The sequence below is a fragment of the Rosa chinensis genome, chromosome 4 (genome assembly GCF_002994745.2).
Source record: "Rosa chinensis cultivar Old Blush chromosome 4, RchiOBHm-V2, whole genome shotgun sequence".
NCBI classification, from domain to species: Eukaryota; Viridiplantae; Streptophyta; class Magnoliopsida; order Rosales; family Rosaceae; genus Rosa; species Rosa chinensis.
This window is the reverse complement of record NC_037091.1, coordinates 1,392,814-1,419,620: the sequence shown is the minus strand read 5'-3', so window position 1 is coordinate 1,419,620 and position 26,807 is coordinate 1,392,814. Positions and strand designations below refer to the sequence as shown.

Genomic DNA, 26,807 nt, shown 5'->3' with positions numbered 1-26,807 from the left:
GAGTTGACATTTTATCGTAACAAACTTCTGTAAATATTTTTTCAACCAATACGTTTTCCAACAACTGGAGCCATACATTTTTCTTTACCTAATTTGGCAATCTCAGCCATCCAACGGCCGAAAGCCAACGATACCCACGCTACCGACAGCCATCCATGACCATAGTCCATACATATCATCAGGAGGCATCTCTTAGCTCCAGACTTAACTTCTTTTTCTTTTGATGTCCTCGATTGTGAGTGAAATCGGTCTGGGAAACCGTCAAGGCCTCCCGATTAATCAAAAAATGCCTAAAGGATGAGATTTTTTGTTGCTCTATCGCGTTCGCAACCTAATCTCTCTCGCTGTTCTCCCTCTTTGATAGAAGGTTTCCAGATGTAAACAACACCGCCACAGCCCTCCATCGATTGAAGGTTTCTGTGCTCTCCCTCTCAATTGAAGGTTTCTACTCTCTCCCGCATGGTTACTTTTACTCTTTTCTTCATTCGTTAAAAATGATGCAGGAGGGCATCTTCTCATCGATCTGCAACCACAACATGTCTCTTTTTTAGTTTTGATTAGCATTATTTGTTATAGATCTGACAGTAATTTGTATTTGTATAAACTCCTTGTTGTTAGAGATTGATTTTACTTTCATTTTCTTACGTGAATATTGTCCTGAGAAGTACTCATAAATACAAACCTATAAGGCTATAACTCATAGGGATAGCCCAAGGATTAAATTATTTATAATTTAAATTAAATGTGTTTTCCTTTTTTTCTAAGTTGGTTTAAAAAAATTCACCTTGATAAAAAAATTTGATTTATAATATAAATCCAACAAATTAGATCTTGAGTTCTTCTTCTGGCTAATAATTTTTTTCTAATATTGTTTTACTTTTTTTTTTTTTGAGAATAATAATATTGTTTTACTTTGATCATAAACAAGTTGCAATTCAGAAATAAAAAATAAAAAAACAAAAGAAAATAAGTTAAGTTAGGCCTAAATTTTGCATTACCTTTTTTTTTAGTCCCCCATTGTACCCAAAAAAAAATTGCATTACTTTATCATAACATTGCCTCCTAGCCTTTAGGTCGTACGCCCCGGTATTAGAATTATGGATCGTTTGATTAATTCACGATGTACCCTGCAAACAATAACTAATCTAATAACTTTCTAATTATGAGTTTCAATACTTTACGCTAGTCTCTATGGATTTGATGTATAATTAGTGGACTTATTTCTATGTATCACCATAGGTACTATCACACCTTCTTAATCTGTCTTGTTGAATGCAGCAGAAGGGTATATAATGGCTATTCTGGCATGTGATGAATGAAATTGATTCTGGATTTGGGTTTGATTAAAAAAAAAACTCCATAATAATTATAGTTACTTTATTTTATGTTCGCTGTTAATTAGCAGGTTCTGCCGAAGTGATGAACGAGTTTTGAGTCATTGGATGCTCCTTATGATGTCAGAGCACGTGATGGTTTCCAAACATTCTTAAAGATGCACTTGTCAGTCTGACCCTTAAGCAAGAGAGGAGACTCGATTGCTGTCTTTGAAGGAGGAAAGTCTACAATATGCTTACTAAATTCATACAACAATGATAGACGAGCTTCATATAGTATAGACATATTGCATACAGTGTTAGATCAGTTGTTTATGTACTATTGCATGAGTTGGTTGGAAACCGGTCTACAACTGCATGGAACTTGTCTACTATTTATATGGAGCGGTATGCTTAAACGCCATTGAGCAGGTACTACTTATTCAAGTTCATCAACTGGGTCAGATACTATTCACTATTTTTAGTGTTTATTTCCACCCTCTAGGACCTGGGGTCAGTTTATAGGTCACAAAACTTATCCAGAAAGTGACCAGAGTAACCCATGTCACTTTGGAAACTGAGCCAGGAACCCAGAGGATGGAAATAAACATAAAAAAGCAGTGAACAATATCTGACTCAGTGACCCAACGAGTGAACTTGCCCTTATGTTATTGATTTCAGTGTAGGGACTTGTATGTAGTAAATGTTCATTAACGTGAATGCAAAGGGGTGTTATGTGCGAATTTGTAAATAAAAGACCTAGTATTGTTTATAAATTCACCCTTTACATATTTTATGCATATATTTGAAATGTATTTGTTTCTCACAGTTTTTTAAAACTATTATTTAGGTAAGTAAAGCTTTCAGCACATTAGTAGCAAGTAAAATGCAAATGCTTTTAACATGAGTAAACTACAGTAAAGCCGGCGTATCATTTCATTATTATGCATGCACACATATTTCAGTGGTAGGATTCGTTACGTATGGAGAGATCATATTATCAGTGTATTTGGATTGGTTCTTAACTTCTTATATTGGTTATCCATTTGTAGTTATCATGAGAAAAACAAAATTACAATTAAAATACAAACATATCCTTTCACAACGACTAGCACTTTGCACATTTTCCCAAATGAAAATCATTTTCATCGATCAGATTCCACTTAAGTAGAGTTGATGAGGGCGCTCATCATTTTAAAGGAACTTTTATTATAATTGTTATTGTTAAAGTTTTTATTTATCTTTATATATCTGATCCATGTTAGATATGTGCACGTTGCAGGAATATGGGCCGGTATATCTACTCTGGGTCACACATAGTTGTTCTCACATTGGTCAAAAGATCCAGAATGGCAAGCCCGCCGGATGGCTTTTACTCCTGTAAGCTCTCATTCAGACCTTCCATTCTACATCTTCACTCAGCTATTTCATGATAGGTGTCGTTTAAAAGTTTTTGGTAAACGTATTAAATTCAAAATATGCAACTTATAATGAATCAAATTTAATCTATCAGAAAATGAATGCATTAGCCTAATATCATTTGATTTAGTGGTATTGATTGCAAAAGTAAAACTTTTATTTATACATACCTAACTACCTTATACACACCCCCTGGATTATTTTTGTTCAACTTTTCCCTCAAAGTTTCTGCTATGCCCCTCTACTTTATTACCCGCACCAAGTCGCCCTGTTCACCTCAACCCGGCAGCCTAGATATTGCTGTATTTACGAACTAACAATTATACAAGTATGCTGTAACAATTATACAAGTGGAAGAAGAAATTGTTATGATATGTTTATTTCCAAGCTTTTGATTACAGAAACTTTCAATTGGTCTATGGCTCACAGAAATCTCTTCGTTTTGAAGTTTGGCTTGACAAATGCATTGAGATTGTTATAATTCTCCACATGTTAGTTGCTCCAAAGATTATAATGCCATGCATGTTACGTTGCTAACATTGAGAAACTCAGAGGAACCAAGTTTTGATTAGTATATACTAGTCTTTACCGATGCATGTGTGCAATAGTTTAATTGATATTTTTATTTTGGAGAAAATGAAACTGATAAGAAATATCTGTAAGATGTGGGTAGTTATCCGCGAGGTTTTAAATTTCGGTTCTAAATATCTATCAGAACTTTGAAAAATTGAGATATCGGAAATATCGGGGATATAGGAGAAAATATATCGTTTTTGAAAGGGTCAATTTATTAGAATTACATATAAATAAATATATATGAATGTCAACTTCATCTACATAAAAAAAAAAAAAAAAAACTCTAGGCGGTTGAAAATCCGCTCAGTGGTCTATGAAATTGCAATAATCAAACCAAGACATATGACTCATATAGTATGCATTGTAGTGATGAACATGATAATTATAGATCTCTTTAGAGCTGCTGACTGTTTTCCTTATAAGGAGATAGTAATGATGAATCCAACTAGATAACTAATCATATACTTCTCCATATTGATTATATCCATACACGTCATAGCCAAATTGATTGTTGCCTTCATGAGATTCATTTAAGATCCCACTGGGCTCTGTGCCTAAACTGATAGAGTCAAAACTTAAGGCAATTGAAGAAACATCAGATGGGGTGCTTTGATCATCAATTGCATCTCTATTCCTCCTCCCATATCGGGTCTTCTCTTGAGCACTATTACTTCTCATGCAAAATCGTCTTGAGGGTATTTCTTCTCACCTACATTCGCCTTGAAGGAATTTCTTCTCACCTAAATTCGCCTTGAGGGTATTTTCTCTTCACTTAGATTCACCTTGAGGAGATTTTCTACTCACCTAAATTCGCCTTGAGAGGATTTCTCCTCACCCAGATTTGTCTTGAGGAGATCTCTCTTCACACAGGTTTGCATTTAAAGAATTACTGAGTTTTTCCTATTTTTTGTTTTTTTTTTTCATCAGATTTTACAGATATTTATTTACTTTATCGAAGATATATCCCAAATATCTATTATATCGGGGATATTTGACGATGTCGGAGAAATTTCGCAGAAACTGTAGAAGATAAGATATTCACCCTCTAAGATATATTGGTCTGTCGAAAAAGGGAGATATCGGAGGATTTATCGGAAATATTGCAGATATTTAAAACCTTACTGTAGAAAATGTGTTTTCTGCATATCTATCAATCTGATTACAATGTACAATTATATAGCTAAGCTAATTGACTGCAAATTCTTGGAGGAAAAAATTGTTTCGTTAAAAATAACATGCCTAGAGACATAGACACGAGTCACACGACCAGTGGTGGGATCGAGGCAACGGTAACGTTTGTGTTGAGGACTGTAACCTAAAAACACACACTCGATACTACGACTGGAGAGGTTATCAGAGACATAAAACCCAAGATGAGTAAAACAAGTGCTACCAAAAACTCAAAGAGACGAGTAGGAAGGCGGACTACCATAAAGACGGGTGTGAGGGGTATCCCAATTGAGAGTGGGTGTGAGAAGGAGATTTATAAGATAAACCGAGGTCAAGACTGCTTCGACCCAAAGATTATGGGGAGCACCGGAGGTAAGGAGAAGACTACCACTCATAGTGGCAATATGGCAATGTTTGCGCTCAGCAAGTCCATTATGTTGTGGTGTATGTGGGCAAGAAAATTTCTATTGAATTCCCAAGGATTTACAATAAAGAGAGAAGACATTATTAACATACTCAGTCCCATTGTCACTTTGAAGAAGTTTTATGGTATGGTGAAAAAGATTTTGAATCATGGCGACCAGGGTTTGAAAATGAGTGAGTACTTCATTTTTGCGACGCATGGGGTAAATCCAAGTGTAACGTGAGAATTCATATGTGAAAAGAACGTAATACTTGAAGCCACTAACAGAAAGAGTAGATGAAGTCCAAACATCACTATGAATAATGTGAAATGGAAAATTAACAGACTCGTTATTGGAATTAAAAGGTAATTGATGAGATTTGCTAAGAGCACAATCTCTACAAAAGTCACGAAAAGATAATTTTGAACCAATTGTTGAACCTAGACGAGCTAAGACATTTGAAGAGGGATCGCCCAAAAGATTGTGCCAAATGGAGGAGTGAATGGAGGCAAGGGCTTGTGGAGGAGCGGAGACGCTTGACAGAGTAAGCGGATGGAGACCATCTTTACAAGGGCCCTGAAATAAGAGACGACTAGTACGTAAGCAATAGATTTGATAAAAATCCGGAGCAAAAAGAAAGAACACTAGGTTGTCCTTAGTGAAACGAGCAACAGAGAGAAGATTTTTACGAATTGACGAAATTTTAAAAATATTTTGTAGTGTGAATTTGGAAGATCCTAATGACAAGGGAAGATCACCAGTATGGGAAACGAGCTTGAGTCCCCATTACCCATATAAACATTATGAGGCCCCCATAAGCTTGAGGATTATGAACAGGCATGGCTGTCATGTGATGAGTCGCACCTGTATCCAAGTACCAATTAGGGTCAGTTGCATAGTGGACTCTAGCAAATGGAGCAGCAATACTTGGGCCAGGGAATCTGTGAAGGCATTGAGGAAGCCCATGTTGGTTGGAGTGGCAATTAGGGCACCATTGAGGTGCCGGGCCAAGAAGCCCAGGAGGCCCAGGATGTGCAGCCCAGGGAGGTGAAGAGAAGGGGCTAGGCGGGGAAGTGAATAGCTGCTACTGCTGCGGAAAAGGGTTTGACACAAACTCTTGTTGCTGGGAAAATGGCGGAACCGTATAGCTGCGGCGATTCCGACCTGTGGAGTACTGACCGCTGGAGGGAGAAGGACGAGGGGTAGAGTAACGTTGGTCACGACATGAGGAAGAAGCGGTATGATTGAAGAGTGCAATGGCCATTCCAGTCGCAGATGTACCAATCTGCTGTGCTTCAAAGGATAGAATGCGAGCTCGGAGCTCAGAGAAGTCAGGGAGAGGTGGGTTTTGGGTGAGTGTAGTGCGGAGCATGCCATAATCAAGCCCAAGGCCATGCAGAGTAGCAATGACCAAGTCTTTGTCAGAAACAGGCTTGTAGATGGAAATTAAAGAATCGGCAATGGCCTTGGGCTTGGCGGAGTTAGGCATCAACAAACTGGTTTCCTTTATGGAGATCCAGAAGCTGCATTTTAAGGGTAAAGGCACTGGCAACAGACTTTTGGGAAAAATGGCGCTGAAGACAATCCCAAATGTCCTTGGATGTGTCGAAACCAATTGTCAGCTGGGCAATATTTTCAGTGAGAGTGGTGGTGAGAGTGTTGACGATGATTGGTCTTCTTTGAACCATTTGGTATAGTCTAGATTGGGGATAAGCACAGCAGGTTGGCCGTCAGAGGGGGTGGACATAATGGTAGGTGGGGGAGCAGGTTTGGAACTGTCAACATAGCACCAGAGATCATTACCATTGAGGTAAGGTTTGATTTGCCGAAGCCAAACGAGATAGTTGTTTTCAGTGAGTTTGATAAAGCTGGAAGTGTGTGGAGAGGAGGAAGAAGTAGTGGTGGTGGCCATAAGGGAGGGAGGGGAAGCGCTGATTATGAAGAATGACTAAGAAAGAGGAATTGGATCGAAAGGAGGTAAGCAACCTAAACTATGATACCATATAGAAAATGTGTTTTCTGTATATCTTTCAATCTGATTACAATGTACAATTATATAGCTAAGCGAATTGACTGTTACGCTACTGTTACAATAAACTATAAATACAAAGATTTAAAACTGATGATCAGTTTTGATTGCACAGATCTTTAGTTACACAAATCTCTCTAACACTTACTTATCCTTATCCGCAAGATGTATGAAGTTATCTGCATGATGTGGGATGAGTCGTGGGTAGTTATATCTGTGGAATGTGGGATGAGAAGCTGTTAGCAGTTTTTTTATTTTTTTTATTTTTTTTATTTTATTATTTTGCTATTTGCCGTAATATCCTTCATATATTAAAAACTATTTTAAATTAATCTATGATCTAAGGATAATTATGTTATTTCACACCCATTTTGGTTGACAAAGTGGGTTCTCTTAATAACAGTACAGACTAGTAGAGTGAGGAAATTACAACATCCATGGAAGGAGAGGTTAAGTTCTATAACGAATTAATTTGTATTCTCGTAGATATTAACCATGGAGGTTGAGATCTGAATTTCTTTCTTTTGCTATAGTTTTTATTTTCCTTTTTTTTTTTTTTTGGGCTCATCTTTGTTTCTTCTTCTTCTAGAGTTCAATAGTTCATCATTATTGAAAGGGTAAAAAAGTATTAAATTTTTTTTTTCAAAAAACAGGGGTGTGTATTAAGTGAATGGATATGTGTGTGTAAAATTTCCCCTTAAAATATTAGATTGAAATATTAGATAGCTGGTATAGAAGATCGGAAGATAGTTTGGATAGTTTTTATTGTGTCTACTAATATATTAGATTGAAAATTAGATACTTGGTGTATGGTCATTAATTCCTGCAAGAATGTCGATTATAGTGTACGGAAATAAGGTAAGGGTCTTCCACGGTGGATTAACCTAAACTAAAAGCTCCAAGCCTCCAACAAAAGGTCACAAGACTGACCACTGGTCCTGTTGATAGCAGTGGAAAAATAAATAAAAACCTAACCAATATAACTCAGAAAAATATGAAAATTTACGGAGATGTACTAGACACACAGGCCATCTAGCACACATTTGGTGAAGTTTGGATGACATTTGATATGGGAATAGAATGTGTAAAGAAAGAGGACAGTCAGTAAAGAAAGCTGATCAAAAACATATTTTAGAATGGTTGATATCAAGATGATGAAACTTGTTAGGACCTAGGGAGATGCCTCCACCCCCGACAATCACACACAACACACTTTGTCGGACTCTAATTCCAATTAACTTAGATGAAGACGCTCTTGAACACAACCTATCCCCCTTTCTTACTTCACACGCTAGGCAGGAAATGCTCTACACCTAGGCTATTCTCAAGCAAGCTAGGAGCTAAATGGAGGATGAGTGACATTATGGTAATAAAGTGGAACTTTGGGTTCGAGGTACCTCAGCTTAGAATTTGGGAAAATTCAAAACACGAGAAATGACGAGGACGTTGAGACGAGTTCGACGCACTTGACGGCTTTTCATTTGGATTTTTATGAATTGATTATGAATTATTAGTCTCCTTGGATATTTTGACGTTTCCTCTCACCTTGGCCATTCAAGTTCGATATGCTCTATAGGGGGAGACCTGGTGTAACGTCCCGAACCAGAATTTACTGATTTACTAATCATTAGGACGGTAAACGACATTTGCTTTCACTTTTATTGTCATTTCAGCACTTTTAGTGGCCCTAAAAGTTGACTTTTTGTTCGGGTCAAAATTTGAGAAAATGTTCTTCATGAAAGTTGTAGAGGACGTTAAACTGAGCGCGTGGATATGTGATACGTAAAAATCGGAATTCATAAGCGAAAGTTAAGCCTTAAAATGTGGAAGTTACTGTTCACGGTAACTTTCTATATATATAGAAAGTTACTATGGTAGATTTCCATTTCTGGAAACGTACCCCGACTTTCTCTCTCTTCCTCTCCCTCTTTCCCCCGCGTCGGCCTCTCTCCTTCTCCCCTTTGTTTTGCCGCCGTCCGGCCATCAATCGGCGAGCCCAGGGTGATGGTCGACTCCTCTCTTCCTCTCCTATACGCCTGTGGTCGTGGGTCGTCGTGATTTGGCCGGAGAAGCTCGAATTCAAGCCAAGAAGATTACTGTAGCAGTTTGTTATTTCCGGTGATATCTTCCGATTCCGGCCACCAAACCGGCGTCGAAGGTGCAGTTTTTGCCAAGGATCATTTCCCCCTAGCCTTGAGCCACGATTTGCAGTGTGGAGGTCAAATCGAAGAAATTTCAAATCCTAGGGTTCTTGAATTTTCTGAAAATTTTTCACCGGCCAAATTGGAGCTCTTCCAGGTAAAATTGGAACTTGTTGTAGTTGAGAAAGAGGTTGGGTTTGTTGAGTAGATGGTGCTGCCAAATTTTGGTGGCCATCGAAGGTGGTTGTCGGTGGTGCGTGGGGCCCACGCGCTGCCACTGTTGGTGGCGCGTGGAGGCATGTAGGGTAGTGTTTTAATTCCGGTTTTTAGCCCATTAAATTGTATATATGTTGTAGAGCTTGTATGTGAAGTTTGGTGAATTATGGAGGAGTTTGTAATTATTTGTGAATTTCCGAAGTTTGAAGTTTTGTGATTGAATTGTTGGAAATCCGGCCGTCGGATTTCCCTTGTTTTCGTTGTGGAATATGTTAATTGAGGAATTGGTGTTGTGGGAGAGATTTGGGTTGAATTTGAGAAGTAATGGAGATAGGGATTTTCAGGTTTCGTTTAGGATCGTAATTACTTTATCGGATTGCCGTTTACAGAAATATAATTGTGTACAGGGCAATGCCGCTAGCTACGGTTAAATGAAGGAACTCGTTTGCGTGGTCGCCCAATAGTACTGTGAGTGGACTTTTGTTTTAAATAATGATGCATGCATTTATCTTGAAATTATTGATTAATTTAATTATCATTTTATTTATCGAGCATGATATTTTGTCTTGGATCATAATTTGACATTGATTTTTCATGAGTTTCGGATATGAACTTATTATGCTCGGATTTGGATTTATGATTTAATTTCGGAAATGGATTTTGAGCCTTCGATAAGTATCTCCGATATATGACTTTTATTTGAAAGCATGATTTTCGACGAATTATTTCCGAGGTGATTTTCGGAATTATACTACTTATATTATGTTTCTATTTGTCGATTTGAGATTTATAAGAGATTTTCAAAATGAGATTTTGATCGAGTTAGTTTTCATATTTATTTATCGACTTTCGGTTTTGGCATTGGGAATGCCTTGATGATGATCTAATTATTCTTTTAGTGTGTGGGACACACTGTCGATTTATGTGACTTTCTACGAGAATTTCCGGGTACGGTTGGGAATCGTACTCGTGTTTTCTTTATTCGCGGGACTTATGGGGAAGCCTTACTGATTTTCAATTTTCGTATGATTTTAACCCACCATACCTGGGTCGTCATATTTATAGCTAGCTAGCCTATTAGTACTCATCCCTGCTTACTATGTGTTCGTGGGTGAGTAAGAGCATAGCATGCCATGCTCCAGAGTGTGGGATGCTCCAGAGTGTGGGATGCTCCAGACCCGAGCCTGGGAGGCTCCCTTCTTCCGTATGGTGAAACTTCTTCCCCATATTTTATAGTTGCTTAACTAGCGGGGCTAGTCTGATTTTCACTGTAGCCAGCGGGGCTGGTCTTATCTTCTTGAGAAACGAGATTTCAGTTTTACGATATAGTTTTTGAATGTGGTGACTAGTGAGGCTAGTTTTGGAATTCTTGGATTTAAAGCTAAATGTGTTTTTCTAATTGTTGCATGCATCGGTTTTTAATGAAATAAATGTGGGAAAGTATGAAATACTTTTTCTTTTAAATTGTTTATTTTTGTCCACTAACGCTAAGGTTTTTCATCTACTTTCCCCTGGGCCTTTCGGTTTCTAATGCCCAGTTTGCAGGCGAATTAGTGGAGGTCGGGCGTACATGACATTTGAGGCATATTTGTCACTACTTCCGCAGTGTAGGATCCCTTGATCCTTTACTCTTCTTTTTATATCCCTGTGTATAGTAGTATTGCTCTGATAACCTTTGGGATTAGTATTGTTGAGTTTTGTATTTTGTGAAAGTAGAGTTGTTGGTAATTGGGAGTAGGGTGGCTCCAGGAGTATAAGGTTTGTTTGCTTGAAGTGTTTTTGTGTGTTTTACAGGTTTTTGGGTAGTCCATTTTAGAGGTGACTCTGCCGAATTTTTGGTAGAGTTATCCTTAAGGTGGGCCCCACAGGGCCACCTAGGATTTCAGGGTGAAATTCGGGGCGGGTCCTGTCACCTGGTGTCTAGCTCTCCACCACCCCCGGTGTCGGTCTTCATGGGAAACTAAGCGAGTTTCTTCTAGCCATCCGTTGGGGCATAGGGGCCGGGCATATGTTGTCAGAAAAAGGCGACATATTTTTCCACGAGTCAGGAGGTCATGCGGACAGTATTGGCTGAAAAACCGATATTGGAGTCAGCGTCGAGAGCGAGGTTCATATGTGGGTGGTCCATTTGCCATCGACGTTAGACAAACATGTGGCTTTAAGATAGATAGACTCCGTGGTGCTCATTGGCTACGAAGCAAGCAATATGAGCAAGAGTTTGAGTTCGACGTTGCCCAAAGGAAATTGATGCCAGCAAGCATGGGACGGGCGACTCTGTGCTAGATTAAAGGAAACTCGAGAGGGGGATCGAGAGTGAGTTGCTCACTCGAGTGGCGTGCCAACATGAGAGACATTAAGCCCGCTTGAGGTTTGGCCTTAGGTGAGAGTTGACATTAGAGCTAGGATGGACACCAAGAAGAGGACAATGTTAGCCTCGATAGCAGGGAGGGCCACAAGGCCAAGATGGCTTGGCCAAAAGACGCTCCAGGTCTAAGTATGCAGATGTGTTGCCCCTGAGCCGAATAGGTTGTGTCAAGTGATGCCGATGAGGCTAATGAATTGTGCAAGCTACTAAAAAATGATCCAACGAGGGAATATGTAGGCCAACTAGGTCTTTGTGCACTGTCATGTCACTTGCTATCGATTTGTGGGATGCACGCAAGTTAGAGATGGACTAGCTTAAGCTAGGATGACAATGAAAGCCTATCGGGTGGGCGAGTGTCTTGAAAGACAACCATGACATCGGGAAGCGAGCAGTTAGTCACAAGATGTGAGACTGTGAGTAGGCAATAAAACATTTTTATTGGTCGTAAAGAAGATTTTGATTATAATAATTTCATAAGATCAAGCAAAAATTTCAATAATTCAATTAAAGTCCAAACCCACAAAAGCCTTGTAGCTCCCAACTTCGATCTCTTGGTCTACGCAAACCCCTAATTCCCTTCTTTCTCAATCCCAATCCAATTCCATCCCTTCACTAATAAGTCCCAAAGCATTTCGAAAAGCCACGATTTCTCAACGAAATTGGATTCCCGTTTCTATAAGCTGTAACATCACCATCATCATTGTCGCCGTTTTACATTTCAGAATCACCTCAACTAATCTGTCTTAGAGGTGATGTTCAGATGGCCCAGATTTGAAGGGTCGGGTCTGGTGATTGGATTACTCTTCTTCATTTCGTTCATGACAAGGTGTCAGAGTTGGTAGGCAGTGACGGATTCAGTTGAGGATTTGGGGAAGAAAACCACACGGATTCAGTGACAGATTCACTAAATTCTGAACACAACCCGACTTAAACCTCTCGGACTAACCCAAACCAGAAGTCGAGCCTGTATCAAATTCGTACACGCTGCTAGACGAGGAACTTGTGAATGGATGGTCGGACCCTGTATTGGAACTGGAAATGATGTTCGACATGGAGCTCGTGAACGGTTCATCGTAGGTGTCAGCGAAAGAGTTGCAGAAGCTCCGACGTGCTGCTTGGAGAAGAAAGACTTCGTTCAGCTCCACCTGATACTGGTCTGTGTCCTCTTCCTATGATGAAGACAACGCCGTCGGCTACGACATGATGCTCGTGATTAGAGAGAGAGAGAGAGAGATGAGACGAGAGAGTGGTATAGTGTAATTGTTCAATTACTTTAAGGGCAAAATTGTTATTTTACTTTAAATTAGGTTTTTAGGAATAAAAATTTGTTGATGGTGTGAGAGGGACAAAGTGCCCAAACAAATCCCTTCTTTGGATAAATCAGATAAATCTCTCTTGCAGTTCTATCACATTCCATCACATGAAAAATTATATGGACTGAATTAGAGGTGGTTTGCTTAGTAACTTTAATCCTTCCACAAGGAACATGCAAGCCCAACTTCTCCCAAGAAGCCAACCACTGATTCCCATTATTCTGAAGATCCAACCACCTAATTTCCATCTCAAAAGGACTGACATAAAAAACTTCATCAACCAAACCATAATTTCTCGGCATTCCATCATCAACATATATAGCCCACATATGCCCTTTCGTAAAACTCCTCCTATCTTTTTTGAAATTATGAAATCCTCCACAACACCAACAATATCACAATTACAGTGTTTGTACTTGATATTCTCCAAAACAGTAACATTAGAATTGTCACTATTAATAAGCTTGAAATGTAGAGGATGAGCCAGCATAAGCAAGTCTCCGGTAACCATGCGTACCTTAATGCCAGCTTGTTGGCACAATTGGGTAAACTGAGTCACAATTGCACTTTGCTCATGATCTTCAAGCATGTGGTCTTCATCATGAATCAGATCAAAGTCTCCAAGGTAGAAACTCTTGAATTTAGTCTTCTTGGTGTTCAATCCACCACTAGCATCCCAAAGCCCATCCAAAGCCAATTCTCGACCCTTTGGTGTCTCTATCTCATCAGATGTGGGAGAGGAAGGTTGATAGCTCGAATCAGATTCATGATATGAACCATTAACCTTGGAATGCATGACCTTAGTCAAGTCTACAGCACCGGGCACAAATAGTTTCTTACTCTCAACAAGCATGGACTCATCCTTAAGCAAAGGAACACTCAAATCTTGCTTCTCAGTCACAGCTGCAACCATCAGCATAGTTGCGAAAGCAGGAGATGTCTTAACTGGCACATCCAAATCATCGGGTTTTGTGGACGTAATCAAAATAGGGTCACACCTGGCCGTCTTTGAATCGCCTTGAATTTGTTTTCAACTGCGTCGAGTGGACTTAGACAAGTGTTTTCGCTTCATCTTTATCTGCGACCTTGTCCTAAGGTTTTGGTTCACTCGAATAGATTTGAGCTTCGTGGTCATAGGAGCGCTGCTGAGAACGCTATCATATGTGGAAGACAAAGTTGACTTAGAGAGAACGGTTGCCTTGTACGGACTATGATTATGGGAAACAAATGATTCAATAGGTTCAGAGTGAGGGTAATTGACTGGTAGGTTGTGTGATTGGTGGTGAGGGTTGGGGTGAATCGAAGCAACATGATAAGGGTGAGGAGTTGTAGGGCGGGTAATTGGAGGAGTGATACTATGGTGGTAATCGGAGGTGTATGGTTGAGGTTTTGAGTGAATGGAGTAATCTGATGAGGTGAATGTCGGTGGATACAAAGGAGTAGGTGGAGATGGCCTTTCATACTGGCTATGGTTAGTTTCAGGATTCCAGTAATACAATGAACCTGATGAACCATCGATCAAACCCTTCCAAGGACTTAGAAGTGTAGGATCTTCTGGAGCATACCATGGACCACTGTATGTAGGGGTTGCAACATGTGGAAATTTTGAGAGGTATTCCTGAATCCGACGAATCTCTGCCATGAAGTTGTTATGAAGATCGTTCATAGTTTGCTGAAAAACAACCATCGAACTGATGAAGTTTTGCACTGTTGGAAGAACCACCTCGCCCATATGGATCGAAGGGCTTTGATACCAAATGTTAGGATCAGAATCCATAAAAAAGAAGTAGAGGAAGTAAATTGCAGAAAAATGAAAGGAAATAAACTAAATAACATTCATATTCATCGATGTCTTTTACAATGGAGGCAAGTTGCTTATATAGCTCAATCTACTAACAACCCTAGACACCCATTTATAGACGACCCGACCCGATATAGAGCCCAAGATTGGGCCCAAGACAATATGTGTAAGTGTCCTAACATTTGGTGCCCGTTTGGCCGTTTGGGTGTGTTAGGTCGTAGTCGTGTCTATCCCTTCGTTCTCAATCCCCTCTCGCCGCTCCCCTCTCGATTGTCGATCTGCATTCCTTCCCGATGGCAAGGTTTTTTTCCCGGTGGCCCTTCTTTCTGAAGGTTGATTTGTTTGTTCAGCCGCGGGTTGTTGTCATAACACCTCCTCCTCCTCCCGTCAAATTTATCGTCTTACTACCTCCTCCTCCCGGCAAAGTCAATTTGTGGAACGTACTAACGGCCCTCTCCGGCACCGCTGTTGCGATTTTTTCTGGTTTCGGGCTCACCCACCAACGGAAACTTCTAGTGTTGGAGAATTGCAGGAACCGTAGGGAACGCAGGTCGGCGGAGAGAGAAGAGGAGGAGGCAGAGAGAAAAGTGCTGAGGGAGAAAAGAGAGGTGGAGGCAGCCGGGAGAGAAGTGAACAGGGAGAAGAGAGAAGAAGAGGCCCATCAGATTCTCGTCCAGAGGGAGAAGAACCGCTGGTGGAAGTAGCTTAGCATTTGATACACTCTTATTCAGGTTCGGACGGTTAACTTTTAATTACCAGTTCTAGAATTTGAATGCATAGGCTTAATTGTTGCTGCTCTGTCGCATGGATTATCTCTTTTTTCGGAATTCAATTCCCGTTGCTTTTCAGACTTGGGTTTGTCTTGGTGTTAGGAGGAAAATGGTTATTGGAAAAATGGAGGGATTGAAAGCCATGAAGCCGAGTGTTTTGTAGTAGGGGAGGAGATTTAGAGGTGTGCTCAGAGGTAGTTCTAGGCTCTAAGAAGAGCAGTGAGGGTGGGACAGATGATAGGCACCTTAGGAAGAATGTAATGGGGAGAATTGAGCTAGAGGATTTTGATTCTAATGGCTTAGTTGCAATAGGTAGTTGGGAATGATATCATTGAGAGAAGATAAGTCGATTGTTTTGTTATGCAGTGTTCTTGGCTAGGTTGTTTGTAAATGACGGTGCAGGTTAGCAATGATGATACTAGGGGTTCATTGCTTCACTTTCTTAATTCACGTTTTTGGACTCTGGTTTTTGGACTCTGGTTTTGGGAATGATATCATTGAGAGAAGATAAGTCGATTGTTTTGTTATGCAGTGTTCTTGGCTAGGTTGTTTGTAAATGATGGTGCAGGTTAGCAATGATGATACTAGGGGTTCATTGCTTCACTTTCTTAATTCACGTTTTTGGACTCTGGTTTTGTGTATCTTTGTTTCCATCGATTTGAGCATTTTTCTGGTTTTTGGACTCATATAGGAATTAGGTTAAAACCTCGTTTTTGGACTCATTGATATGCTTCCTATCCTATTGTTTGCAGACCAGGATCAAGGAGCACCCCCATGAAGCAGGAGAAAGAAACAACAATCGTCTACTCGTCTACTCGTTTAGTTTTTATTTTCTGTTGCCAAGTTAGAACCTAAGCCCAGTCTGATTCAACCCTGAAATATTTTGTATATGTAGGTCATATGCAGTCTCTTCTCAGAAATTCAGAATATGTACTTATAAGACCCACTATATGTCTTGAAATATATTGCAGATCAATCTATCTCGTTAACGTAGAATGAAGAAGTCATCACTACAAAATCCTTTCAATTAACTAAACTCTTTCAAATTTATTTTATTATGCACTTAATAACGTAGTAGACGATGGTGGCTGTTGGTAATATAGCCTAAGCTAGTGGTTAATTGATTGTGATTTGTTTGCTAAATTGTTTTAGTACGTATTAAAAGAGAAAACATTCATCGTGAGCGTAATCTGGTTGCAGACATTCTGGCTAAGAACAGTATCCTTCATGCCAAAGGAATCTGCATCTTGCATGACCCTCCTGCTTTGATGACTGAATATTTGTTGGACGATATTGTTGGGACCTCTAGAGCTAGAGGTTTTATGGCTAGCTGTGCTAGCTAGTTGTTTCTTTCTGGGCTGATGGCCCCAAAAAAAAAAAAAAAAAAAAGAGAAAACATTCTTCTAGGTACTCTTTTTATTTGTCCTGACTGAAGAAGAAAAATTTATTAAATTCCAATTTCAGACAAAAGCCTTATTTCTTCGATAACTCCTTTAAGATATTTGGAAGACAGCAACTCGATCTATTCCAGGCCTCCATTTTCTCTTCACACCTAAGAAAAACAATTCATATTTAGGTATGGTGTATCCCACATTAGATGAACCACATTATTCTCGAGCTCTCTTATTTTTAAGGGTTTTTGTCTATTTACCCAATTTCTAGGGATTTTTTTCTCACTAACACCATGAAGTTTTTTTAATTCCCTCTTACCCAATACGCTATAAGAGAGTCTTCCCTAATACCCCATTAAGATTTTTTTTTTTGTTTTTAATTTTTTTTTAATACCATTTTACCCCTCACCCTTTATTACTTAGAGAGAGAGAGAGAGAGAGAGAGAGAGAGAGAGAATGAAAGAGAGAGAAACCATATGAGACTTCGCCGGAGCCGGTCACCTGCTGCCGCCCACCGGAATTTGCTGAAAATCTCACCGGAAAGTTTTTTGCCCCCAATAGACGTCTATTGCCCCAATAGTCTATTACCCTCTAATAGACGTCTATTGCCCCCCAATAGACGACTATCAGCCATGTATTGCCCACAAATAGAAGCCTATTGCCCCCCAATAGGACTTTCAGTTGCCATAATGGGAACTAATCTTCTTAAATTTAGACAAATAAAACTTTGATTACAAAAAAAAAAAAAAACAAGGAGAGTACATCAATTCAAAATGTCTATTGCCCCCAACATGCGTCTATTGCCCTCCAATAGACGCTTTAACATGCGTCTATTACCCTCCAATAGACGCTTTAACATACGTCTATTGCCCCAATAGAGCTTTTTGTTTTTACCTTTTTCTTTCCTCCCTGGCTTTCTGCCTCAATTTTACCAAAAAAAAAAAACAAAAGATTTGGGCACCCAAACTCACAACACTACTGAAATACTGTACTCTCTGCTGTCTCAGATCTTCTCTTCTTTCTCTCTGCGCAAATATTGAATTCTCCCAGTTCTTGCTTCAGTGCATCCACCTATATAATTTTTTTTTTTTTCTTTTTTAAAGAGGATCAAAGGATTTCACTCCTACCCCCATGGTGACTCGAACCCATGACTTCGTCATTAGGTAGTGGGTGCTCTAACCACTGAGCTAGCATCCACCTATATAATTAATAAAGAGGACAAGATGAAATTCACTAGCTAGCCAGAGAGACGAGTTAAAATAAACAAGTGTATATAGATATCTGATTAAGCTTACTTGGTCTTAGGCCTTCATTTCGAATCCAAGTCAATAACACAAAACAAAGAACTCACCTTGAATCAGGCCAGTGCCGGCGCAATTGGCTATAGACGACGGCAATGTTCATTCCAACAGGTTGTGGTCTAGCGTCGAAGCTTGCCGGAACCCAGCCGGAAAACTGATTGTACGAGCCGAAGGTGAGTCAGGTTGGCGATGCTCCTTGGAATCTTACCGGAGAGAGAGGACTGGAAACAACTCACCAGCGGTGGAGTTGGGCTGGAGAATGGAGCAGGACTCAGCAAAGGCCAAATCGTCGTCGCGAAGGAGAGAGAGAGAGAGAGAGAGAGAGAGAGAGAGAGAGAGAGAGAGAGAGAGAGAGAGAGAGAGAGAGAGAGAGAGAGAGAGAGAAGGGAGACGACGCGGTCGCGGTAATCGGACTAGTGGACGGAGAGAGAGGGCGGTGAGGTCGATGGAGGGCGGTCGTCGTCGTCTTCAAGCGTGAATGCCATCGCTGCGCCGAATATGGAGATCAGAGAGAGAGAGAGAGAGATATAGCGAGTGACACGTTGTAGTTTCTTAATTAGATTAAGGGCAAAATTGTCATTTCTTGTTAAATTGTGTATGTGAGAACAAAAATCTGTTGCTGGAGTAATTGAGATCATTTTTGCTCATTTTGGGGCTTTGGGTCAAGGACCCTATTTTTAATAGGGAGCTTCTATGCATACCTTCAAAATTGGCGTTTGCACCTATCTCTTTTTTCAAGTAATAGTTAACTTTGTCAACTGATATTAAATTACCAATAAAGACACAAAAGAGGGAAAAAAGAGTTTATATATATATATATATATATATATATATTTTTAAAACCATGTTGAATGCACTAACCACCATTCAATATAGCCTTGGTCTTTGGTTAACCTTTGATCTTACATTTTGCACCCAACATCGATTTGGTTTGCTTGTTTTAGTTAGTAGCTCTTTACTTGTTTTTTTTTAATTTCCGCTCACATGTACATGTTCATAAGTTAGGACCGCAACTTAGAGAAGCTAGCATAGTAGAGATTTCACAACTCTTTCGATAGGTTAGGGTATGATTGACATTTGGTCAGATACCTGGCTTGGAATCTCAGCAATAAGAGGAACCTATCATCCTAGCGGTTATACCACAATAGAAAACAGAGGTATATGTAAAAGATGATTACTGACAAGGAAATTAACAAAATGATGAATCTTCTATGAAATCTCACTGAAAAATGACTGTAATATCACTCTAATATCAAATGTCAATCATAATATGTCTCAGTTCATTTATATCTATATTAGAGGGACATGTAATGCTATGGTGTTTTAATCTAACTGTGTAAACAACTCACTTATGCCATATCCATATATTCCAACAAAGAAGGATGCCACTAGCAAATCTTATGGAGGCTGGGGAGTTGTACTCATTCATCTAGCTGTTGATTGGTTTTTCACTCCGGCTTCCATCTTGCTTTTGTTTAGTTTAACAACGATTGTACATATATGAATCTCATTTTCTTTCTTTTTACTTGTTTCCACAATGGAAATGTCACTAACAGAGTAAATGAGAAAGCAAGAAGAAGTAGATGAGGTAATGATGAAGAAGAACACAATAACATAAAATGGTCTTTTACATTGAGTAATTTGGAGGTATGAATAAAACCTGAAAAATAGAAGGTCTTTTATTGATTTTATTGGACGATGAGCATATTGTGGGAAAATTAGAGAGGTATAGATAGCAAATTGGTTATTTGTAAAAGTAAGTTGGAGATCTATTAAGTGGGGAGGTCCAAATGCCAATTTTGGAGGTATGAATAGAAGCTCCCTTTTTAATAATGGATGGCAAAAGTAAACTTTTCGAAACTTGAGGCCTCCAAGCTTTTCGGAGTGACCTTGGCAGAAACCTAGGGTTTCGTACGTTGGCGGCGGTGAACTTGCATTCCCTAGATCAAGCACCGGCAGGGCTCCAGCGAGAGGGAGGCGAGGTGACAGGAAAGGCGACAGTGCAGGTGTGGTGAGAGTTGCGATCGGTGCTGGAGGTGTCTTTTGATCATTGTGAGGATTGGTTCAAGGTAGTCATGTTGGTCAGCGAGGCTTCTAGAGGCAGCTTAAAGGTTCTTGATCGGTGCTTCCCAAAAGTGGTTGATGGTGGATATGGCAGAGATTCTAAGGTGAAAGTCGCAGTCGGGTTGTAGAGAAGCAGCGGGGACCTTTTGTGTTGTGGGTCAGGTCGATCAAGAGTTTCTTTGCAGATCACGACGATGGTGGAGACCCAAGGGCGGTTGCCGGAGAAGTGACGGAGCACCACCCCCTGGTGGCTCCAACCTGATCTCTATGAAGGAAGAAGGGAGGGAGATGGGTTATGGGTCGTGGGCCTTTGTCTGGCTGGGCTGCAGCCTTGTAGCCTGGCTACGGTAACCTTTTTCCTTTGCTTGATTTGGTATGGGCTAGTGGAGAGTGGCATGGCTTTTTTATATATATTTTTTTTGAAAAATTGAGTTATGCTCAACATTTACCCTATATTGTCTTTGATTGTTGCTGTTTGTTGTTTGATGAGTGGCAATGTACACCAATGAAGGTCTTAGGCGTCAATACTTGTCAAGTTGGTTGCTCTGATTTAGGGTTGGATAGGTGTGGGGGTGTTATGAGGAATTTTCGAATTCCTCTAACTTTGCCGAGAGAGGTTGTTATATTAATAGAACCTCATTCCGTTCTCCTAAAATTAATAATAATAATAATGGATGGCAATTTTGAGTATTAATAATATTTTTGACACTAACATTTTGCTCTATTTTTATCGAGTTTTTGTACACCACCAACTCGATCACATTGAGATGATGACCTAAAAGATTAAGGTAACAACGTTAGACCGGGGGATAAAAATTTGCTAACTTGAGTGGGTATTTCCCTACTCATTTAAGTGTCTTATTCCTTTAATGCGGTGATATAAACGTCATCTTTTTGAGAAAATTTTAAGTGCTACCGTCAAACCAGCTAGGATTGCCAGCTGGTCTGACGCCCCAGTAATGTTTTGACACGTGGACTTTTGCATTACACAAATAGAAGTCAGTTTTTCAGTTCTTTTGTGAAATGACCCTTTTGGCTCTTCGTTATCATAGATCTGGGTTTTCTGTCAATGGCTACTGTGATGCATATCCTCATCTTGCTTATCCATTAATTCAGGTTTCTTTTGCAAATTTGGTGGAAGCAATTGGAATCTGGTTCTTTGACCAATTGGAATTGGATGCACAGCTTTGGAGTTAAGGCTTTAAACAATATAATTAAACTGGATTTGGTGAAACTTGACATCTACAGGTGAATGAATTTAAATCTTATTGATTGGATTCTTGTTTGTTTATCAAATACCAATCAACACTCGTATATCCCTATTGTTAATTTCTATATTGGATCAACTTCTGGAGTTATATTTGACAATTTATCGTCGATCTCATGCGAGGTATTGGTACGAATCCCGTAAAGAATAGATTTCGGTGTTGTTGGTCACAACAGCCATTGCTAAATTTATGACTGTTTCAAGATGATTTTGAGGAGAACTAGATATTGATCTCGACCTGGTGTTGAAAAGGGAATAAAGATCTGGAAGTTGGAAGATGACGATAAACAAAGCAGAGAGAGAAAGTCTAAAACTGTCTTTCTACAAATATTACTAGCAGGGCCCACCTACTATGTGTGTAGAAAAGTTAAAGGTAGTGAGAAAACTTTTCGTACAACTACCACATTTTCTGCTATTTTTTTTATTCTTTTGTTTTCTATATTACAATTTACTATATTATTCCTATTGATTAATTACATTTCATAGTTTTTTAATATAAAAAGATTAAATTGGTAAATAAAATTCAGTTTTGAAGAGCAAAATCTCTTCTCTTAATAATAGTATAGATAAGTTAATTAAATATTTATTAAGTTCACGTGTCAAAACATTACTGGAGCGTCAGACCAACGGGCCATTCTAGCTGGTTTGACGGTAGCACCTAAAAATTTCTCCATCTTTTGAGCAAACCAAACTAGATTCTAATCATGCATTGCTAGTTACGATAATGGAAGTTTGCCACATGAGACATTTTTACGATATTGATCATGCCACCATAAATGAACACTTAACTTCAGTTTAAAATAAATTGACAGTGCTAGATAAGGGGGAAATTATATGTAAAATAACAAAATGCTTCCCATGCACAAAGAATACACTTTTCTCTTCGTTTGCATGAAGATTGAAGAAGACATTCTTAGATTGAGCTAGAAATTGCAGGATTAAAGAGGAAAGAAGAATAAAACTCCAAAATAAGGAACATAGCTAACGTAGTTAATCAGCAGTAAATTAATTCATTCCTTTCTGCAGTTGCAGCAGAAACTCGTGCGTTAATTAGCTAGTGACCGCCGCCACCTCCGAATCCAGCTCCACCACCGAAGCCAGCCCCACCACCAGCACCAAAACCACCTCCGCCACCTCCACCAAACCCACCACCTCCTCCGCCCCCTACTCCACCACCAGCTCCAAACCCTCCTCCAGCACCGGCTCCAGCACCAACTCCTCCACCACCCCCAAACCCACCCCCTCCACCAGCACCACCTCCAACACCTCCTCCAGCCCCGCCACCTACACCACCGCCAAAGCCTCCACCTGCACCACCTCCCGCTCCACCTCCACCTCCAAGTCCACCACCTCCTCCAGCTCCACCGCCAAGGCCACCACCTCCTCCAGCTCCACCGCCAAGGCCCCAGCACCGCCACGGTGGCCAAGTCCACCTCCTCCACCTAGACCCCCACCATGTCCAAGTCCACCTCCGCCACCTAGACCCCCACCGTGGCCAAGTCCACCTCCGCCACCTAGACCCCCACCATGTCCAAGTCCACCTCCACCGCCTAAACCGCCTCCTGCACCTCCACCTAGACCTCCACCGCCTCCCAACCCACCATGTCCAAGTCCACCTCCACCGCCTAAACCGCCTCCTGCACCTCCCCCTAGACCACCCCCTCCTCCAAGGCCACCGCCACCTCCTAACCCACCTCCTAGACCGCCGCCAAGTCCACCTCGAGGAAATCTTCCATGCTTAAACCCCTTCCTATAAATCCCATACGGCCATACCCTAGGCCACCTCCTCCACCAATGCCTCCACCTAGGCCTCCTCCCTTAACAAAATGCGGGACTGGGCGCTTAAAAAACAAGTGTTTATCGTCCTTAACCTTAGGATCTTCATCACCCACAGCCGAATCGCTCACAAGAAACACACACAGGAGAGCCACCACAACACAGCCAGCTGAAATGTTGACCCTCATTGTTAATTATCAGAGCAGAGCTCACTAGTTTCAGTGCAAAAGCTAGTGCAATGAGGTTAGGGTTTATATATTGGAACGAGTAAGAGGCAGGTTAGATTAATTTAATAGGTTAAAAGTGGATTGAAGGAGATCGAGGTCCACTACTAGGTACAATAATATTGACCCAACTGTCACGCTTGAATGGAGTAAATGAATCTCATCTGCCATTGGGGCAGCAGGTAATAAATTTAGTTATGTCTCCAACTGCCCTTCACCCTCCAACTCAAACATAGAGGCCCTCTTCTTCTTCTTGTCCATTCGATTTGGGTTTCTTGATGACTCTGCAGTCTGCATATATAAATTATATGCCTGAATCTTATCTCCCAGCTAGCCTCTTCTTCTTTCCCCACACTTTTCGCTTGTAGGATACATAAGGAGCTAGCTAGGGTCAACTCATTGCATTTGCAGCAACAATTTCCAAGTTCGAGCTAGAAATTTGTAAAGTGAAAACTCGATCAGGGATACTTTGTTCACTTATTCTGGGTCTTAATTTGCTAGCTTCTAATAATGTGAATGTGATTTCATTCATTTGTTACTTACGGTACCATTAATGCTGCAACCAAACATTTACTATACCCTCTCATATATCTTGCACCAGAAATAACTTCATCTCTCTCTCTCTCTCTCTCTCTCTCTCTCTCTCTCAATGAATTAAATAAAATATATATATTTGTGATTTTCATGGTAGATTGATCACACTTATCAATAAGTCTCCCACTTATCAACAATTTAGTTCCCATTACCACAACTTAGCGTAATTAAGTTCTAAACTGAGATCACAAACCGCCCTGCATTATATATCATAAACACGTATTAGGGCTAGCTTATGTGTGTAAAAGGACTAGCTAGGGTTTCATGGTCTCTTCTCTCCACATGCAGCAAAGGCATTGACACTGTTCTCTCATCTGGGTAGCTTGTTATATTGAAGGCCGGGGATGATCATTTGGGTTGATCGGTCGATTAAGAATTGGAAAGGGATGGTTTGGGTTTGATGAAACAACCAAGTTGAAGATGCAAATTAGAATTATAGTGCGATTTTATGTAAACATGGAGGAGGACATGCGATCAGGGCCTCACAGTGCTGAGATGCCGGCTATGTTCCATGGGGTTGCAACAGTACTCAACATCATGATTATAATTCTCTTCCATAGTAGCTAGAGTACTGAAAGACAACATATATAGCCATCACCACTATCCCGGATGGATAATTTATCCCCGAGTTTTGAGAAAGCCACGTACGCCATTGTTTCTATATAAATCCCAACACCTCTTTTGGGCGCAATGAACGACCCACCAGGTTCATGACCTATTCTCATTGGCAATTGGTAAAGGGTTGTGTCTGAACTCTTCGAGGACTTTTGAAATGATACCTGAACTTTTAAAGTTATCAATGTGATACCTGAACTCATTTTTTCGTATCAACGTCGTACCTGCGGTCGATTTCAGTCACAGAACCGTTAACTATGACCACGTGCCCAGCACGTGAAGCACAAAAAAAGGGTAAAAATGACATTTCCCACTTCCTTTAGTTCTTCATGGGGTTTTTTAGTTCAACAGTGTCTGAACTCTTCGAGAACTTTTGAAATGATACCTGAACTTTCAAAATTATCAATGTGATACCTGGACTCATTTTTTCATATCAACGTCGTACCTGCGGTCGATTTCCGTCACAAAACCGTTAACTATGACCACGTGCCCAACACGTGAGGCACTTAATGAGGTTAAAAGACTAATTTACCCTCAAAAGTATTGTTTTTTTATTTTTTTTTCTTTCTTTCTTTCTTTTTTTCTTTCTTGTTTTTCTTTTTCGACGTCTTCTTCCCTTTGATTTGTCCTCTCCGATTGGAAGCCATGGCCGCAAATCAGATCTCACCTTCTCTCTCAACCGCCCAACCCTTTCCAAGCACTACTTGACTACAACCACATTGAACTCAGCTAGATCCATATGGCTACCTTGCAAAAATTCAAGCTCCTCGCCACTCAATGCCCCGTCATCGCCTGAAGCCCTATGTACAGCCCATCTGCTAGCCTCGTCATCCACTTCCGTCGCCGTAAAACCCTCAGATTGTTCCTCACCCGCCCCAACCGTTGCCGATTGCCTCATCGGAGTACCTCGTCCGATGCTCCCACTAAGTACTGATATTATAGCCGCAAATAACCAAAGGCCGGTTCTTTTTTGGACAAATTGATTAGAAGCTGGAATCAGTGAAATGATCATTGTCCCATTGTTCGATAAATCATACACAGATAAATATAGTTATATACAGACACACAGTTGCGGAAAAATCAGTTTTGGGTTTTCTCCCATCATCACCATCCTTCGCCTTTTCGCCGTTGTTGAGAGAGAGAGAAAGAGAGTTGCAGAGAGAGAAAGAGAGAGACTCTCAGTCTCCTTCACTTTTGCAGATTTTGATTCAATTACAAAGACACGGACTATTTTTGAAATTCATGAACTTATGCTATGATGTTAGTTGCGGTGAGGAAGCTGAGTGCCACGACGGCGTGGCCCGCCTCCGTCATATCTCTGGCAAGCTGCACAAGAAGGTCTGGATTGCCGCCGGCCATATTCTCTCTCTCTGTCTCTCTGTCTCTCTCTCTGATCCCTTTGTCTGAAATCTCAGATAAATTCCAAGTCTCAAATCTGGAGGCCAAGAGTCTTGAAACCGTCTACACCGCTCCGGCCTGCAATAAATTCAGAGAAGCAAAACCGTTGAGCAAGTTGTGCTTGGAGAACTCCGACGAGATAGAGTCCCCAGCGGTGTCCGTCCATCAGAGAATTGGATTCAAGTTTTGCTTTGGGTTTTGCATTTTGCTAGGAAATGTCATCAACCCATCTAATTGCATTTTGCAGATGAAAAAGGAAATAGAAATGGAGAAGAAGAACTGAAGGTACGACGGGACACGTGAAGAACTAAAGGAAGTGGGAAAGGTCATTTTTACCCTTATTTTGTGTCTCACGTGCTGGGCACGTGGTCATAGTTAACGGTTCTGTGACGGAAATCGACCGCATGTACGACGTTGATACAAAAAAATGAGTTCAGGTATCACATTGATAACTTTGAAAGTTCAGGTATCATTTCAAAAGTCCTCGAAGAGTTCAGACACTGTTGAAGTATATACTTTTGAGGGTAAATTAGTCTTTTAACCTCATTAAGTGCCTCACGTGCTAGGCACGTGGTCATAATTAACTGTTCTGTGACGGAAATCGACCGCAGGTACGACGTTGATATGAAAAAATGAGTTCAGGTATCACATTGATAACTT

At 40.4% G+C, this 26,807-nt stretch overlaps 1 protein-coding gene and 1 long non-coding RNA gene across 5 annotated transcripts; one reads left to right on the top strand and one right to left on the bottom strand.

Annotated features, from left to right (window-relative positions):
* Positions 1-92: 92 nt before the first annotated feature.
* LOC112197413 lies at positions 93-16,548 on the top strand. 4 transcript variants are annotated; one of them, XR_002935660.2, is made up of 5 exons: positions 93-441; positions 1,403-1,745; positions 2,579-2,693; positions 10,807-10,875; positions 16,270-16,548. It is a non-coding gene; the product is annotated as an uncharacterized LOC112197413 (long non-coding RNA). The 4 variants fall into 4 exon arrangements; XR_002935659.2 differs by having other exon boundaries at positions 99-441; positions 2,596-2,693; XR_002935661.2 differs by having other exon boundaries at positions 101-441; positions 1,406-1,745; positions 2,596-2,693.
* Positions 16,549-22,375: 5,827 nt separating this feature from the next.
* LOC112197197 (protein RNA-directed DNA methylation 3) lies at positions 22,376-23,504 on the bottom strand. The gene is made up of 2 exons (XM_040518128.1): positions 23,324-23,504; positions 22,376-23,277 (listed from the first exon to the last, which is right to left on the bottom strand). The coding sequence occupies exons 1-2, from the start codon at positions 23,502-23,504 to the stop codon at positions 22,595-22,597; spliced, it is 864 nt and encodes a 287-aa protein (XP_040374062.1). The 3' UTR covers positions 22,376-22,594.
* Positions 23,505-26,807: the final 3,303 nt, after the last annotated feature.